General features: G+C 39.9%; 1 protein-coding gene across 8 annotated transcripts in view; it reads left to right on the top strand.

The window, feature by feature from the left end:
• The window catches only part of CTDSPL (CTD small phosphatase like), an 80,927-nt gene that overhangs the window by 37,611 nt on the left and 24,211 nt on the right, over positions 1 to 19,105 (top strand). For 3 of the 8 annotated variants that reach the window (XM_084221393.1, XM_084221386.1, XM_084221390.1), the window contains exons 2-4: positions 8,102 to 8,256; positions 15,083 to 15,115; positions 18,660 to 18,713. In XM_084221393.1, coding sequence (XP_084077519.1) covers positions 8,102 to 8,256; positions 15,083 to 15,115; positions 18,660 to 18,713 — 242 coding nt within the window. The remainder of the gene's footprint in view (positions 1 to 8,101; positions 8,257 to 15,082; positions 15,116 to 18,659; positions 18,714 to 19,105) is intronic. The other 5 variants (XM_084221388.1, XM_084221391.1, XM_084221389.1 and 2 more) reach the window with 3 other exon arrangements.

Genomic DNA, 19,105 nt, shown 5'->3' with positions numbered 1-19,105 from the left:
GAAGAAAGGTTTGTTTGTTGGCGGCTGCTCGGGGCGGGACAGGAATGTAATGCATGCACAGACTGCGCAGTATTTCCTGTTCAACTGCCGCTCCAAACCTCGGCACTGGGAAAATATCCAGATCCAGCAGCTCCAACCTTGCTCAAACTGCAGAGAAGCACCACAGAGGCCCAAATGCTTTGTTTTTCAGAAAAAATACCAGTTTTAAAGGGAACAGTCAGGGTGTGCCGGTGCTAGAAGTGTATCAGTGTGTGGCTGTTGCTCTGTAATATTTATAAATTATTGGGCTAAGACAAAACACTTGGAAGTGCTGCAGGGACAGGGAAATGGCTCCATAATGCCACTGCAGAAAGTTCTGTTTATTTTGTATCATAATACATCTCCATAGCATTGCTTGCATACTTCAGTTAGCTTGGTTTACCACCCAGTTACAAAGCATGGCAATCTGGTGGCACTGCAGCTACTTTCTCATTATTTGCTGTGTTTTATTTGGCCCTTAAACTGTTTTAAGGCATCACTTCTACACTACATGGATTTTGTTCCAGGAGTGAAAGATTTCAAGGCAAAAAGCTTGGAGTTGAATCACTTCTGCCAGCTAGCACTGAACTCCAGTGCTACAAACCTGGCCTTGAGCGTAGTGTGAAATGAGTGTAGTGTAGTGTCAGATGAGTGCATTATTTCTTTTAATTTTTCATCTTTTTTTTTTTTTCTTAAGTGTTTCTGGTCCTTTGTACGTGTTTCAGACTATCAGCTGATGGAAGGGTGATTGTGGGGCGTGGCTACTTACTTATTTACTTATTTTATTTAATCATTTACTAATTTTCTTTAAGCATATGTGTATTTTGAGCATGTGTGTTCACAGGCTGCTCTGGAAGCTATGAAGTGCTATCACTCTTCTCAAAAAAAAGCAAATACTAGGAAAAGATTTTACTGTGTATGTGTGCACTAAAAATTGTTGTATATCCTTGTAGCACCTTTCTTAGTGTGTTCAGTAGTTTTTCAGCCCTGTGTGAAAAGGAAGTGTGCACAGTTAATCCTTGAAGGATGGGGCACATCCCTGCTGGCTGCTCCAAGGAGAGCACAGGCAAGGCTGGTTGGGCACACTCAGCTTCTCTTCAAGAACTGTCCAGCTATTTATGCCAAAGGCAAAGATACAGCAGCTCCCTGGCTCCTCTTACTGGGGGGAGTTACTGGAGCTGAGCATCTCCTAACTTCTCCTTTGTATCCTCATCCATCTTCTGATCCCGGTGGCTGTTTCAGTGGCAAGCAATAGAGGCAGGAGAATGAAAGTGCTGCTTGTTAATTAGTTCCTTCCTGGATTACAGGAGCCCTACTTTTCAGCCATTTGGAGATACAGATCTACATGTGCTGCTTCTCAGAATTGGAAGTGGTCTCAGTGTAGCCCTGTCAGCTTGTCAGGCACTGGGGCAGGGGAGGAGGCGGCCAAAATCTGCCCAGTTTCATTTGAATTTGAAGGTATTTTGCTCAGAACATGGTTCAGCAGGTTAATTGGGTTCTTAAAGAAGTATTTAACTTTTGAGCTTCTCTCTGAAATGTGGATACCCCTGAAGCTGTGGATCTGCCTTTAGCCTTAGGGCTGAATAAATGCCAGAGTTGGGCTCTGACAGATGAATTTATTTTAACATGATCTTGCCTAGTAGCAGCTCTCCTCACTTTGGAATACTGCAAAAGATGTTTAAATCATGCCTTATATGAGAAGCTGACACTATATGAAGGTTATACCATCATATATATGTGTCCAGCCAAACCACAGTGTGAAGGCTGAAGTGCAGAAATAGCTTTAAAAGGTTTTGGAATTTGCCTTGAGATCCATCAGGTTCTTGTGCTGTTTTGAGCCTTTTCATGGTTTCTTATTCTTCCTTGTCATTTAAGAGGCTTCTGTGTGCAGTCAGTGTTTTTAACATTTACTGGCTACATTTTGTGAAGCATCACAGAGACAGCAGTGCTGAGTTCTCAGTCGTGTCTTTTAAAAGTGACTTCAGAATTTCACTACCTTTGATCCTTAAAATATGAGTATCCAATAACCAACAGCAGATATTTAATCTACCCAGATTTGAGGACTCTAATAAATAATTCATGTAAGGCAAAATAAGGGGGTTTTTTAGCTTAAAGCTGCTGCAACAGAACCATTTCCAAAGCTTTGTTTGGTTAGGTAGAGTTCTTTTATCTTTATACAGCTTTAGCTGAATTGATGGGTCAATGAACATCCATCCTGATGATTTTTGTCCTAGCTATTATGTGAATTGTATTTTAGAGGACTTTGGGAGGTATGGAAGGGAAACTGTAGTTTTCTGATGTCCACTGGATAGCTTCTGTTGGAGTAAGTAGATAGAAGGATAAGTTCTAGGAAAAGCAGTTTTTGTGTAGCTGTTTCATCCTAGCACACAGGTGCAATTCATAAGCTTATTTTCCAAAGCATCATGGAATCATTGACTAAGAGAAATGCTCAGTTTTTCCTAAAATTCCCTAAAAGCTCCTAAATTACATTGACTTTTTTAAAATTTTTTTTTCAGATCCAAGGGCACTGACCTAAAGAAATTCTCTCAAAAATAAAAATAAGTTACTTGGTTATTTTTCCCTCATGTCCCCACCTGCCTTATGCATTCAAGCTTTTTTTCTTGCCCATCAACTCCATCCAGAGCAAACTACTAATGGAATGCCTGGGAAACAGGTTGGTGAAGAGGGAGAGTCTCAAACGTTTTGGAAAGATTTTTTGTTTCACTAAACTAGTCTGGGATCTCTCCCTTCAAAGCAATAATTTCAGTGGAAAACCCAAAACCTTTCTTTTAATTAATTGCGCTGCTGGGGGGAGAAAGATTGCCAGTTTCAGTTGAAATTAATGTAATTCTGAGGTATCACATGCTGAATTTAAACAGAGCAATTTGCTTTCAGGCTTTACATGCTTGAAGGTTAAACCAGTTGTGGGTGGTTGTTTCAGGTATGTGACAGTGCTTTTATTGCTGTATTTGCTGCAAAGTTTACACAGGAGATGAAACCTTTCAATGATAAACTGCAAATGGCATTTTAAAACCAAAGTTATGAGAGCATCACCTGAAGATTTGGCACCAGGTGTTGTAAAACAATTTCTGCCCCGGTCACATCACAAAAAGAGGAGCTGTGTCAGCAAGTTGATGATTTTCTACGTAACTGTTTCTATCTTGAGGCATGTGGGATATAAAATTTCTTTTTTCTGAGAAGATCAGATACAGCCTCTTAAGAAGTTGGAGAAATTAGGCATTTCTAATCATGTATAGATTTTAAAACTGATTCCTTTCAAGAAAGGCTTTATTTAATATCACTTAATTCTGACTTGCCTCTTTCCATCCTGTGTTACAAACAAACTGATGGTGAGAGCTCACCATACCCAGCTGTTCATTTTATTGCATTTAGCGAGTTCATCTGTAAGCAGGGAAGTCTCCTCATTACCCAGTTGATATTATTTGGAAGAACTGGATATTGTATTCATTTAATTAGGACAAATTCAGCAGTAATTAGCTCACTCTTGGCTGCAGAGGGGTGGGCTCAGAGCCTTCCAGTCATCCCGAGGTGGCTTCTGCAGCAGCAAGAGCTTTGTGGTGCTGTGGCTGCACAAGAATCTGCTTTTGTAATTTCACACCACCACGGCAAAATCTGATGGGGGGAAGCCCTCAACTAAACTTTCTTAGACTACAGTTCATGAGAGGAAAATCTTTTTCTTGGCTGTGTAACCTGTGCTGCTGCTGGAAGTGTCCTGGTGGGAGAGCAGTGCAGCCCTTCTGCCTCTTCTTTCCTGTGTGTGAAAGGAGTTTGGAGGAGATGCTGTAGATTACTTCTATTAGCACCTCTTGTATTAATTTCTCTTTTAACATTTTAGTTATTATACCTGTGTGTGTTAATACTTGGGGTTTGTTATGGCCTTTTTCTGCCTGTTCTCTTGGAAACCACCCAGTATGGCTCCATACCTCCCATTTAAGCTAATGTGATTGCAGTAATTTATTTTTAAAATTGCCTTTATCTTTCCTTGGGCTCCTCCCCAGCCTTAGCAGTGCTGTGGGTTTGTTAAGACTTGACAGAAGATTTCCATAAGCACAGTTCTGGGAGAGTCTTTGGATTCCAGACAATTCAGGGATTAACATGCCCTCAAACCATGGGTGGCACAGGGGTCCTGGGCAGTGGGGCTTGTCCTTAGAAATGGCATCAGGAAATTACAGGTGAGACCCTAAACTGGGGGCAGTCTGCACCAGAGTTACTCCCCTTCTAGACTGTGCTGTTTCTGACCCTGGCTACAAATAATATTTCACAAATTCAGGGAATTTGGTGAAGTGCTTCACTGAAGGCTTTTGCAGATCCTCAGGAGTGAAGCAGTGCTGGATCTGTGCACTCTGCTCTTCAGTGTAACCTTAAACCACATGGAAAAGGAAATAAAATGCTCAGAGTTAGTGAGGGAAAAGGTTATGTATTTGTTGGTGCACGTAAATAGATGTGTGTGTTTATATGGGCATCTGTATATAGATTTAAAATTTAACTCTGAGTTGTAGGAAGGCAGCATGACTTTGAATGACTGGACTTTAAAATAGCAGATGGAATTAAATGTAGATACATGTGACATTTTCTGCATGGAAAAAGATAAGAATTCTTGATTTGTATTTGCAGTGATGCCTGAAATCCCTTCTAATGAAGAGATCTTGGTGTTATAATCAGATCTGAAAAATCACATTAGCCCAATGCTCACTTGTTGTAAACCTCAAGATATTGGGAATTATTAGAAAAGCAAGAGAACAAAGCATTGTGTGGGTGTATAAATTCAAGGTGGAATTTCTTCCTTTCATCCTGGATATTGTGTGTGCTTCCAGTCCCTCTGTTCCTGCTTCAAAAATACCAATTGGGGCTTGCAGAAAGGTAAGAAACAAGGATGCTTGGAGTTCTGAAGCAGCTGGGCTCTTGGCTGAGCTGTAGACTTCCCTGCCATGTGATACTTTGGGCACTAAAAGCTGATGTAGGTTCCAAAAGTGATGGGGCAAGGCCGTGAAAGAGGAATTTTTCTGAGGATTATTGCACACACACATTTGGTATGTTCAGGTGAAGAGGTCCTTAAACTGCACTTGGAGTGAACCTGGGGTGGTGGGAGGGGAGAGCAGCTTTCCAGCCTCACCCTGATCCTGTCTTCAACCCTCCTGCAGGCACCTGCTGCTCTCAGTCTTCTCTGCTTTCACAGATAACATATTTTCATGTTGTGGGGTTGCTCTGCCTGGGCTTTTTTGGTGGTGTTGACGTGTTCCGTGTGCAGGGTTTGAGATGGAAAACGTCACTGAAGTGTCCTCGGTGTTCAGCGTGGTGGGGTAATGATGGTTCACAGTGTCTGGGGAGGAAATCAGCTCCAGAAACTGAGGTTGTAACTTCTAACAGATGGAGGGGGGAGAAAAGAAAATCTTCATTATGTTTTTTTAAACTCCATATGCTGGATGCTGTTCAGACCTGCAGTTTGGATAACTCAGTTTACCCTTCCATTGTTGTTAGTACCTGCTCTCACCTATGAACTTTTTAAGAAATGCCAAACCTCTTTAAGATTTTGTCCTCAGCATTTTTTTCTTCTTAAAATTTGCTGCCATCCAGAATGCCTAAATTTATGTTGGTAATTCAACATCAATGCTTCTTTGCACCTTTGTAGTTGTTATATTTATGCTGTCACTGCTTCAAGGAGAAGAAATCCAGTAAACAGCACACAGATTGCAGGTGGCTCAGGGTAACTGAGGAGGGAGGAACTATTTTCCATGATGCACAGCTCTGTCAGAGTTACTAAAAAGGAGATATGGGTGCAAACATTTTCTGTGTGTGCAGTACTCGTATTTTAATGTAACACAGCACATAAAGCCACTGAGAACATCTGTTCCTTACTGCATCCAAAATTATCATTTATTAAGTCACTGTAAAGCCTCTGTAATAGCTTATTAAAGAAAATCCTGTTAAAATAACATTTAAGTTAGTGCAAAGACCTATTTGAAACAGCACTGTGTTATGAATGGCAGAATTGTCAAGACTAAAAACCAACATGAAGGATTTTTTTCCTGGTGAAATGTTTCACTAAGTGAAGGGAGTGGTCAGATTTCAAATGTATGATTCGATCCAAGTATTCTTAGAAGGTTTGGACCAATCAGCATTTTTTGTCTAGAGATTTTTGAATGTTTATTTAGACAATTTATTGTCTCTTTCTAAAGTAAGTAGAGATGATACAAGTATTAGTTCTGGAGCAGTTCTGGTGTTCCCATTGATCTGTTGTGCAGCTGATGCTGTGAGGTAGGAATTTAAGCACCCTGCTGTAATTGATACCTGCACTCAAATGAGATAATTTGCCCTCATATTTTTAAGCAGAGGCTGAAAACAAACCAGAAATTATTAGCAAGGTTTCTGTGGCAGTAGCTGCAGGCAGCAGGACCCACAGTATTGTTCCTCCTGTTCTAATTTCAGCATATTTCAATTTTTAATGTCGGAAAGGAGTTCTCCTTGCCAGGATTATATTGCAACTACCTTGCTTGTGCTGCAATACCATTTCTTCTGAGTGCTTTGAAAATGTCCTTCCCAACTGCCCAGGTATCCTTTGGGGATTTCTAAAACTGTGTTGTTGTTGCAAACAGAATATGACATTTTGAGAATTAGTCTTTGACTGTAACTTGTGGTGCTGGTGACCAGAGTTCCTCATGTGTTTTCTGTTTAACTGGACTCTTGATAAGTGATGCTGGGTTGGTTTCAGTTTTCAGATGTTTTTTAAAGTAATGAAACACTTCCTTAAGCACACAAATCTCTGCACAGTTCTGACTTCATCCTGTTATCAGAGCACTTTTTAAATTGGTGAAAGTCTATAAAACCCGTTTAGTTTTTGATATTGCTACACTTTGCTCTTGATAGCAATTAATAACTGGACCTGGGCAGTGCTCACTGCCTTAAAGTGGAAAAGTATTTTGGCAAATATGGAAATGATGGGACTTACTAAGAATTTCACTTAACCTCTAATTTTAGGATGGGGGGGGGGGGGTTGATTTCCTACCCAAAGCAGGAAAGAAATACTTCTAAAATAAGCATTATCTACAAGCATAATAATATATCATTAAAATATTTGGTGAACAAATCAAGTATTACTTAAAACATTCTAAAAGTTTTCTCCAACTCTCTTATTTTATTCTTTTTTATTTTAATGTGTATTCAGGAGCTTTTTCCTTAGGGGAATCCCTAGATGTCTTAGGTGCATTTCTTTTCTCTCAACTATTGCTTTAAACTTTTTAACAGTTTTCATTCTTTAAAAATGCTACACTTGCTTTCATTCAGCTGTATTTAATTTTTTACCACTTTAGGGTTATTTTTATCCTGTTAGAGCAGTAAACAAGTTGAAAGTCAAGGCCAGGGTTCCTGTTTCTTGAGAACCACCCTTGTTCCTGCAGCCTCTGTGTTGTGTCTTCTGTCCTCCAGCAATGCTGTCAAACAGTAACAGAGGAAACTCAGAAACATCTCAGAGATTTTCCTGACCCTTGCAGGACTTGTAAATATTCCACACATCCTTGTATAGTTGTGTAGAAACACTACAGTAGGCATTTAGTGCATCTCTGGTTTTTAGATCTCTTTGCTTCCTCTGTCCAGAGATGAATTTTAGCAGTGAGTTATTTTGTGTAATTACAGTAACCACCTTGGATGTTACTGGGAGAACTCTCTATGTTGTCTCAGTGTGATTATGCAGAATTTCTGGATGTCACTGTACGAGTCTGGCAAGGGAAAAAATGTGTTAAAAATGAAGAAGAGCAATCTGCTGGAAAATCTCAGTAATCTTAAGACTTGATAAAGATTTCTGGGTATAGAAACCCTACATCTTCAGTTTAGTTGTTGTAATGTGGAAAACCAGGTCTGTACCACATGAATTTTTCTTTCTGTTGTGTAGTTGTTTTTTTTCCCCAGTGTCCCAGTGTAATGACTGGAAATTCTCAGTAATCTTAAGACTTGATAAAGATTTCTGGGTATAGAAACCCTACATCTTCAATTCAGTTGTTGTAATCTGGAAAACCAGGTCTGTACCACATGAATTTATTTTTCTGCTGTGTGTTTTTTTTTCCCCCAGTGTCCCAATGTAATATCAGCTTGAAGAAGCAGAGGAGTCGAAGTATCTTTAGCACCTTATTCTGCTGCTTTCGTGACTACAATGTCGAGCCACCATCCACCAACAGCACCAGTGCTCTGCCTCCTTTGGTGGAGGAGAATGGAGGACTTCAGAAGGTCAGGATTTTGTCTTATTTTGCTGTCATGTGGTTGTTTTGTAAGCAAGGATTAATTCTGCTTCCAAAGGTTTGTCCTAACAGGTTTCCCTTGTGGGGAACAGCTATGAGGTATAGGAAAAAAATTACTGGTTTGATGGGGGATTGCTAATACTGTCTATTCATCTGTCCTATAAAACTACTATTTCTGTTGTGGGTGTTGGCACTTTACATTCTATAAGCAGCCAACATTTAAAACCTGACTAAGACACTAAAATAAATGGAGACTTCTCATAAAAGTTCAGCTGCTGAGTTGTCCCCAGCTTTGGTTCCCTTTCCTGATTACAGGAAGGTTAAAATGTGTTCCACTGGAGCATAGTGGAACCTTCTGAACATCATTTTAAAGGGTTTGCAGTGACATAAAAACAATTTTAAAGAACCATTATTATTTAGACCTTTTTTTCCTAAACAGTCCACTTGCATTCAATACATGCTGAGTCCAGGTATAGCAGCTTTTGGCTATTATTTTTCCAAGTTATTAAGTTTTGTTTAATGAGTCAAGTGAGTGGATGGAGATTTTAGATGCAAATGCAGATAGAATACAAACAGTGCAACACAAATTTCTTCTTTATAAATCTGATAACACTGAGAGCATTTGTGTTATGATCTGAAAAATTTCAGTTCAATATGGCAAATCGTGCCAAGTTTTCCATACAGTTTCCAGGACTCTGAGATTGCAAATACAAGTGATTCCGTGGTGGAGAATATGGCAGAAATGGAAATGTCTCTGAGTTTTTTACCTTTCTGCTTTTCACACAATTTTTCTTGTCTGATGCAGCTGATTCCTTCCTTCCCTTGTCAGTCCATTTTATTCTGGTTTGAATTCTGCTGTGGTTGTGTTTTGAATTCTGAAAAGCTCAGGAGAAAGATCAAGGAACTCTTTGGTGGGAGAGAGGGAAGGAGAGCAGATGAAAGTGATGGAGATTCTGTGTGGAGGTAAAGTCTGACTGTAATAGTTCCTGCTGAAACTGCTCTCACAGAGGTAAAATGCCCTGAAAATCGTGCCTAGAGGAGGAACTGTACATGTATTTTTAGACTTCTCCTGCTAGCCAAGGTACATTTTGAGTGAAAGGAGGGAAATCTAGCCTGGATGTGCTGAAGGGAAAGCTGAAGAGTGTGTAACATGTGTGCACACATTCATCTGAGGAAAAAAAAGGGATGGGAAGCTACTAAAATTTCCTTTCCACTATGCTGGGGAATGGAAAGCAAAAAGAAGTGAGGCTACTGGCAAAGCTACAGCTGAGAGAAAAGGGGACTTCAGTAGAAACTAAAACATAAAACCAAGTTTGTTTTTTCTGTAGAAAAACATGAGTCTAAATGGTCTGGAGTCAGTAGTGTCCAGATTGCATTTTGCAATTATTTTCAAAATATGTCTTATGCTCTGAGAGGTTGCATGGGTGTCCACACAAGTTTTCATCCTCCCTCTGTGCTGTTTCACTGAGCAGTTCTGGAGCTGTGCAATACTTGTACACAAGACCAGGACACAAATCACAGCATTCCTAAAATGACCAGATCAAAACATACAAGATTTAGAAAAAAAATCAAAGACTATATTAAAGATAATTTAATTAAAGCATGCTTTCTTCAACTGAATGAAAAGCACTCAGATATTAATATCTTTTTAGAAGAAATCAATATAGCTGAACTTCCAGATGGTTCTTGAGGTAAAATAAGTCTGTGACATTGCTATTTTAAATGCTGTGTTAAAGATTAATAAGCTCTATGTGTGTTTTTACTGTTTTTATTTTGAGTTTTAACACAGTGTAAGAAGGAAAGTCTTCTAAGGAAATCAAAAGAGCATTGAAGACTTTTGAATATGTTTGAATATTGTTACACTGTTGGACTGGGGATCTTTACCAGGAGAGCTGTTTCAGAGCTGTTCAGGCTGCTTGAATTTGGTAGAGTTACACTGAGCATCTTGTCTAGATTCAGAAATAAGTAAAGTGGGGGAAGCACCAGTGGGCCTTGGATTCTAAATTGGTGAAATGAAATGTCCAGGAATGACAAAATTGCCTCTCAGGAAAGAAAATGAAACCTGACAACCCACTGCTTAAATCCCTCTGCTGTTTCATTAAAGCTCTTTTTTTGCATTAGTTTCACAGACAGGTAGGAATTGTTTAAATTCTGTTAAGCTGCTGCTCAGATGGTCACTTGGTTAAATCTGCTCTCTCTCCTGTGTTTTATTAATTATTTATCACATCACAGTTTGCTTCTGGCTGGGCCCAGTCAGTTCATGTGTTGTGACCCTTTCCTTAAAAAATGGACAAGGAAAATTAATGTCAAGCAGTTACCACTAGAAATGAATGTAAAATGGCTTGGAGGTACTCTTCGTGTCTTTGCTGTTCAGTGGAGTTGGTACATGAAAACTGATGATAAAGCCTTCAGAGGAAGGGAAGGAATAGGGGAAGCTTCTGCTGGTTTCACTGCAATTCAGTGTTCTGTGTTGCTTCTGGCACATTCTGAAGCTGATGTGATAAGCCAACTTCCTTCTAATTAGGAATCTGGATTTTTGTAAATGCTGCCCTGTTCAAAAGGAGGGAAAGTGGGGGAAGGGTATTTTTATGAAGTAGTTGAAAACACAGCACTGAGATTTTGTTCAGAATAATTGTGATGTGTGAGACAATTCTTATTGTTGTTATTATTTGACTCAAGTAGAAAAAATGAAATCAGTGCTTCAGATTAATCAGTGCTTCATGATGTGACTTGATGGTGCTTGACATGTCAAGTGTTCTGTCACTTCTTCATGGGGTTGGAAGAAACACCAAACTGAGCATGGTTTTGATTAAACAGTTACTTTCAGTGCTGAATTCTATTCTGCAAGTGGGGGGGAAAAAAAGCCCAAAAACTTCTTTAAAGTGTTGAGTTCTCTTTTAAACCTTCTACTCACAGAGCAGCTGCTTGTCCAAGTGTGACTCTAATACTGGTAATGAATGGTCCATTCTGTCTCTAAAGTTTCAATACAACATTTTTTTCAATAATAACTTGTATTTACTGAAACTGTGGCATATTTGTTTTCCTTCAAATGCAGCAGCTATTCAGCACAGCAGAAGATGCATTGTAAGATGTGATATTTGTGGGTATATCAGCCTGCCTGCAGCTGAGATGCTGAGCCAGATGTGTCACTGGGAGCACAAAATATTCAGCCTCATGAACTCCTTTATAATTTTTTCCTGCCTCCTCTGCAGCAAGCAGCTCACCAACACCTTCCAGCCACTTTTTTTTTCTTTCTTTAAAGTGTTGGGGTGGAGAATTGTGTTTTGTTTTCTTTGGGATAAATTCAAATCTCAATTTCCTTTCTTCAGTTAGCAGCGTGACTCCATTTTTTTATTTTCTGCATGTAAATTTTTTCTTCTGGGTAAGTTTGTTACTTGACCTTTGAGGTGTTTGTGGATACAGATTTCATTCTTTCAAACTTGAAGGGGGAGTCCAGATAGAGAAAGGTGAAAAAAGCAAGATACAAACTCTTTTTTCCCTTTGCTTTCAGTCGTGGTGGGTGAGGGAGCCCTGACAAGTCTGTGGGCACTTTGCCATTTCACTCCCAACCCACTTCCACTGGAGTCATCCTTGCTTTTGTTTCCCAGCAAGATCCAGATCAGGCAGATGGCTCCAGTTAATGAGGTGAAGCATGAATGAGGAAAGGGATTTTTATACTTGCTGGGTTAGAGGAGAAGCTCTTGATCCACACGCGACAGGGAAGAAGACAGAATTAGGAGGAGGATTTTTCTGGGGGCTGCAGCTGCTCCCTCTGCTTTTCCTGTCACTGAATTTCCACCTCTCTCCAAAAGTTGTGGCTCCTTCTCCCCATTGCATGATGCCATCATCTCCCAGGTGATGTTGGGAAGCTGTGTAGGTGCCCTGTGGTCATGTCTCCAACACTCTCCTCTGCTTCAGGGATCTCTATTTATAGCACACTACAGGGAAAATGATCTTCTCTCTGTCCCACATGAATGTGGCCCAGCAAAATGAGAAAACAGCTTGGAGGGAGCACGTTCTTGAGGTCAAAGTAGCATCTGCTTCGTGCTGGAGACCTCGAGGAGCAGCAGGAGTGTGGGCTCTGTGATGAGGACATAATTAATGACAGGCTTGCTGAGCAGAGGTGGAAATCCCTCTCCATGTGGAGGAAGATAGTTGAGATTGATGTAAATCATTGTGCTTTGTCTCCTGCTTCACCTTGGCTGATCAGAGCAGGAAAATTCCACGTGTTTGGTTCTCTTGGTCACCATCAAGATGTGGTGTGGAAGGTGTGTTTAGAAAACAAGATCTCCTCTCCATCCCTGTTCACAGAATTCCCAGAATGACCAGGTTGGAATAGACCTTCAAGGCCATCCAGTCCAACAGCTCAACTCAGCCCTGGCCCCCAGTGCCACATCCAGGCTTTGTTAAACACACCCAGGGATGGGGACTCCACCACCTCCCCGGGCAGAACATTCCAGAACTTTATCACTCTTTCTGGGAAAAACTTTTCCCTGCTATCCAACCTGTATTTCCCTTGGCACAGCTGGAGGCTGTGTGCTCTGGTTGTGTCAGTGCTGCTGCAGACAGAGCCCAGCCCAGCTGAGCACAGGCACCTTTCAGGAGCTGCAGAGTGATGAGGCTCCTCTCTTTGCCCACTCATTCTCACCTTCTTTGCTTCCCAAAATTCTTCTTTATCAAGAGACAGCTTGAGAATTTGTCAAATCACTTAAGTGTCAAATAATTACTGTGCTACTGTTTTAAAAGGGCCTGTCATGGTCTAGAGCAAGCCTTGTGCTAAAGAAACTCTTAGGATAAATCTGTTATTTTGGTCAGCTTCTTCTCTAAAGTGAAATAGCTCCTTATCTTTCAATACAGACTGCTCTGAAAAAAAGCAAAATATTGTGGCCTGTCACTTGGTGTGCATTGAGGCCACACATGACCATAGGCGGTGTTAGTGAGGAACACAGTGCTGGAAATTGTTGTTTCAAACTAAAAATTATGCAGCTAAAGGAAAAGATAGGATTTATCATTCCATCTGTATATAGCATGGAAAAAATAAAACCCATTTAAAAAAACCCTGATTTCAATGGCTGTGGACAAATCAGTTCCTGGGTTGTCTTAGGGATACAATAGGGAAATTTTGGCATTCTAGGAACAGCTTTGTTCTGTTACCAACATCAGGAGCTCGTGGAAAGCCTTCAACAAATGCAGTCATCTGTCATCTCTTTCAAACTCTGCTGTTGTGACCCATTTCCCTTCCTGTTCCAAAGCATTAGGAAATGAGGCAGGACCTTGTAAGAAGTTTCCCAGAGCAGGCTTGTTTTTAAGATGCATTTGCCTGTTCATGAACACTTTTGCTTTCCCAGCAGACTCTTCTTGCACTTCTTTCTGCTTGTTTTTCCTGTTCTCATCTCTCCTGCTACTGTTTTGATTTTTGCATAGGTATTTCCAGGGTTCCTCTTAAAAAATTTGCTTCTATCCCCTTTTCTTTTAAATTTAATTTAAGAAAGTCTTTGAGAGAAATTAGGCAAACAGTAATGCAAGTCCTTTAGCAACTTTGGTTTTGAGTTCCCATGAAAGTCACTAACAGTACATTAATGTGCTGAATTTTTTTTTTCTATTATTATTGCTGTTACCCTGAGGAAAACTTGTATTCTCACCAACTTTTGTGTTTGTGTTTTTCTAGAAATCAGGTACTTTTTACTACTGCCAAGTTTTTGATAGTTCATGGTAGTTGCTGCTCTCTTGTTGCTCCTTCAGCTTCTCAGGATTTTGGGCAAACTTCAGTAAAAATTTCAGCTGAGCAGCGCTAAAAAGAGCACTTTAAAAATAATACAGAATTATTTCTGTTTGTCAGTGATGTGTCAACACTGGTAGACTTGAAAACAAATAAGCAGGAGGCTTCTTCAGCTGGAAGAGGCTGTTCTAGAGTTGAAAACAGCCCTTTCAATAGCTTCTCTGCTGGAGATCAGAGCCTGTGTTGCCCAAATATTAAAGAATAAAATCATCCACCCAAGCAACATCTGTGCTAGAAGGATCAGCTTCCTTTTTTTTAATGTGCTGTGCCCACCAGAAAATAAAGTTGGTTTTGAACGATTAGATCAGAAAATAGAATTCTAGCTTCAAAAATCTCTTAGATATTTGAGTGAGAGTTTGAGTTGAGTGAGAGTTGCCCCTTTGATCCAGGCTTTGGCCGTTTTGGAGCTGTCCTTGTTTCTGGATGTCCAAGGGTGAGAAGGAAGGATCAGGTTGGCCAAGAATTTCCTGCCTTCTCCGAGGTGTAGTGCAAAAGTGAGGCCATGGGAGCAGCCCTGGCACTGCTGGATGGAGCAGGTGGAATTCTTGCATTGGTTTCACATCATCATGGCCTTCTCAGACATTCTGCTGTTGCCTGAGTGAAAATGCTGGTTTTTTCAAGTCAGTTGTCTCAAATGAAGTTGGGTTCAAGGAGTGGGGTTCTGCCAGGCTCTGGCTCAGCCTCTTGCTGCTGCAGTGCAAATTGACAAATATACCCATTAGTAGATCTTAAAGCTGAAAAGTTCCAGTAAATACAGGTACTTTCTTATTGTCATCTCTTATTAATCATAGCATGGGTTTTATCAGTCCAGTCTCCTAAAAATCACAAATGCCAGTATACTAACAGATCATTTCAGCAACTAAAATGCAAAATCCTGTTGGTTTTTTTGTTTTGTTTTTTTTTTTTACCCTGGTTTCTTGAATACTTGGAACTTTTGGTTTAAAATGTTTGAGTGCTACATTTACTGCTCCAGACCTTTGTTCTACCCTTTAAAAGCCATTACCCTTACAGTGATTTTTTTTTTCTTTTTCCCCAGGGTGACCAGATGCAGGTCATGCCTATACCAAGTGTATGTATTTTTATCCCTTTTTCTTTTAATAATTTTCATGACTTTTGCTTTGATTCATTTTATGTTGCAGTCTAACAGGTCTGTTTTGTGTTGCATGTTAACAAAAGGATTTTATGTTCTGTCTGTAATGTTGTATCCCCAGAGGTGAATTGAACTGCATGTCTTCTACAGGGATTGAAAGAAGAGTTTGGGTTTTATCTGGGTTTCTTCTGAATTTTTAGCATGTTGAAAGCACATGAGGTAGTCTGAAAATTATTTCTTTTAATAGAGGCAAAAGGTGATTCATCATCATTATGTGAGACACAATTACAAAAACCTTTTCCTCTCATTTTCCCCTATATTCCAGTGGAAAAGAAGAGTTGGAAAGTGGATAATTTATTTGAAATAAGTCACATTAAGAAAACAGAGCACACTGACTGTTGCTCATTCCTGCACTTGTTTGAGATGATGCTCTTGGTATCAGCTGCTGCTTTATGAGCCTCAGTATTTCTGTTTATCTTCCCTGGATTACACTTGGAATGCTGTTTGGCATCTGAATTATTTTTCAAAGCTAAATAAAAGGAGGAAAAAAACCAAGTCCTTCAAACTGAAGCTTTTAATTTAATTAGTTTTAACCTTTTTTGGTCAAAAAGCTGCTCTTTTTTTTTTTACAAGGATGAAGGCTTAGGCTTTGTAAAGCTGAAAATACTTTTTTTTTTTTTTGAGCTCCTTTGCTGTTTACTTCATCATTGCAGAGTTTCCCAGAAAACAGCAGTGCTGATGTGTGGAGATAATGACCCAGCCCTCTTGTTTGAGATATTTGGTAGCTTTTAAAGACCTGGATATTCCCCAAGATGTCATTCTTTTTCTTCTTTCCTTTCCTTCTCACGTAGCCCAGCATTCCAAATCCTCCTGTAAGAATCCCCCTGTCTGTGCTGCAGTGCAACAGTGCCAGGAGATCCCTGGGACTGGGCACATCTTCCTTCTTCCAACAGCTTTTCTTTGGTTTGAGAACTGTTGGAAATTCCTCTTTACTGCTTACCTGTTATTTCTGGTGTGGCTCATGCATGGTGTGTATGCAGGCAGGCATGGACATGCATGTGATTTGTATTTCTGCAAGTCTAGGAATAGAAAAACCTCAAATGTAAATGAGAAAATACTGATTTCCAAACTACTTTTCTTTTTTACATACCTGCCAAATTCTGTTAGGTGACTGTAGTTGCTCCACTAGGAATTATTTGAACATGAAACATGTTCTGGCTGTGCTCTGACCTGGAATAAAACCTTTCCCAAGAGTGACTCGAGGTACTAACAGAATAAGAATTCAAACAGAACAAAATTTTGGAAGGATAAATGAGTAGAGCTTTGACAGGTACAGAAATTAAATCAGGTGCTTTGTTAGAACACTGTCTTTGCAATGTTAAAGCAGTGCTCTGTTAGATTTGGGTAGGAAAATGAATGGTTCAAGAGGGCACATCTTTTTTTTTTTTCCCCTCCTTTTTTAGTTTTTTTTTTTTAATCTCAGCTGTAATTTTGCAGACATATTCCCAGCACTAACAAGGCAGTAAAATTAACTTATCCCTGCAGTCATGATGTAGAGTTCTGAGCAAGCAGGTGACTTTAAACACTCCTTCCCCTTCTCCAGTGCCATCTGATGCTTCTTCTTGCAGCAGGACAGGGGAGTGTTGTCAGGCAACCATGGCCCTTGGGCACTGGTGTGACATTTACTCCCAGGATCAAAGAGCTGCTGGCTCTCAGGAACCAGCCAGCAGCACTGTGTCATCAGCTAAATAAAGGCACAAGGGAGCTGCACATGCAGGGAGTGCAAGGAAGGAACGTGCAGGGTTGTGTTAGGAAAAACACCTCAAATTCAAGTGTTGCTCTGCTGGTCTTAGGAGGGGTGTTGGTCCAAGACAGCTCTAATTTTGTGTTTCAGACCCATTAAGGCAGAAATTCTTGATTTTCTGCTGCCTAGGGATGAGAAGTGAGGCTGTGTGAGCTGCAATGCCTTGTACAAACCAGGAGAAAATTCTTCTAAACAGCCACAGAGCTTGGTCACAATTCAGTGGACATTTACATTTTACAGGGCTGGTTGCAAATGTCATCAGTTCAAGTGTTCAGAGATTTCCTGAGTGGCTCTAAAAGAGCTCTGCCCACTCCCCACTTCCAAATTGAAGCCTCCAGTCAAAATATGAGGATTTCTGGAGCTTTATTGTGCTTTTTATTGTGCATTAAACCTGGCAGTGTGCTGAGGTCACCTGTTTGAAAGCTTCCATTGCTTTATGTGCATTTTGCATTGCTTTTATTTGCATTTATGTGTGCAGTTCAGTGAAATGGATCTTCTGCTCAATCAGATTTGTCCTGTATTAATTGAACTGAATTGACAAGTTTGACTTAATACGAATTTTTGCTTGGTTATTGATAAAGATGACTGCTAAACAAGAAATATTCCAGCTGCAAGTTAGGTGCTTCAGAAAATAGAAACAGCATTACTTTGGAGGAGTTTTTTAAAATATGAACTTTACTGTGTTTTTAACTCATATTTTGAAACTGTTTCCAGTTAAGGCATAGGTTAAACAGCAGCATAATTGATTATTTTCCTAATACTGGAAAATTAACTACTTTTAGCATTGAAATAACCACAAAATTTTTAAAAAGGCAAACCCAAAACATCCCCAGTTGACACATTTTGATAGACTTGATTCAAAATGCAAATATAGCTCAGGATGCCTGTGTTTTCATGGGTTTTATTCAGCTCTGTTTGGAAAGGATTTGGTAGAGAAATCATAAAATGATATAGTGGTTTGGGTTGGAAGGAACTTTAATAGGTTATCTCCTTCCAACCCCCAAACCAAAGTAGACTCATAGAAGCTTCACTATTCTAGATTCTTTTGAATGAAGATGGAATTCTTTTGAATGTAGATGGAAATACAAAGTCATGCTTGTGCAACATCTTAAATGAGATCTTGTCGAACTTCAACTCTTAAATGAGTTGGAGTGTTCACTTTTGTTCAGCTTAAAATTCCACTGTTAAGGAGTGGTATCAAAATTATCCCTGAGAATCCCTGCAGGAGTTAAATCTTAGCACAGGGATATTGGGGTTTTTTTCCACTTGTCCTCACCTGCATTAGCTAAATCCTTATTATAACTTTTTCTAGAAGAAATTTTGTGAGCTGCCTGCCCCACAAGAGGAGCTGGCATCTTCTGGCAGCTGTGTTTTAATTAGGAATAATTTCTCTTATGTTAAAGAGTATTTCTGCACATAGCTGCTGGGAGAAGCTGTTAGCCTTGCAAGTGCAGCCCAAAGTGTGAGCAGAGGAGGACACAAACAGTAAATTAATGTGCTGCACTTGAGCTTAACAACACTGCCAGGGCAGAGAGAAAAAAAAAAAGGGCTTATTAATTTTAATACCTGTGGGAAATACAGGCCTACAGGGAGGAAAGCTGATGGTTGTTCTGTACAGTGAATTTCTGCAAGATTTGTGTTGACCAGCTGTTGATGCTTCAAGCAAAAGTCCTGTTCTCTTGCCGCCACCATCCCCTTTTTTTTTTGTTTTTTTCTTAGGGAATTTACTATTTCCACGGGACTGAAGCAGTGCAGCAGTCGTTCCACTACAAGGTCTGTTGAGCTGATCAGCCCTGAGACCTGGCTGGAATGCATAAATCCCAAACAGTGACTAGTTGAACTTGTGTACAATTTGTGTCTTGTTGGAATTGAAGAGCAAACCAGTGGGATACCACGTGTCATTTTTCTCTGAGTTCTGTGGAAGGCTGCAGCCTTTGGGGGAGTGTTGCAGAGTAAATATGAGTTGCTGTTAGCCACAATTAAAATTTCTTAATCATCTCAGATGTCTTTAAGTGATGTGTGTAAAAAAAAAAGACATTGTCAAAATTCCATAACTATTCACTGTTAACTGTGATGGAAATCTGGTATTTAGAACTCTTCTTGGGTATGTCTCCATTAGTGAGAAAATTAAAACACAGTGTTGAGTAATGCTTGTTTCTGACTAA

Source organism: Fringilla coelebs, assembly GCF_963513975.1.
Source record: "Fringilla coelebs genome assembly, chromosome: 1".
NCBI classification, from domain to species: Eukaryota; Metazoa; Chordata; class Aves; order Passeriformes; family Fringillidae; genus Fringilla; species Fringilla coelebs.
The sequence above is the reverse complement of the archived record's forward strand: the minus strand, read 5'-3'. Positions and strand labels throughout refer to the sequence as shown.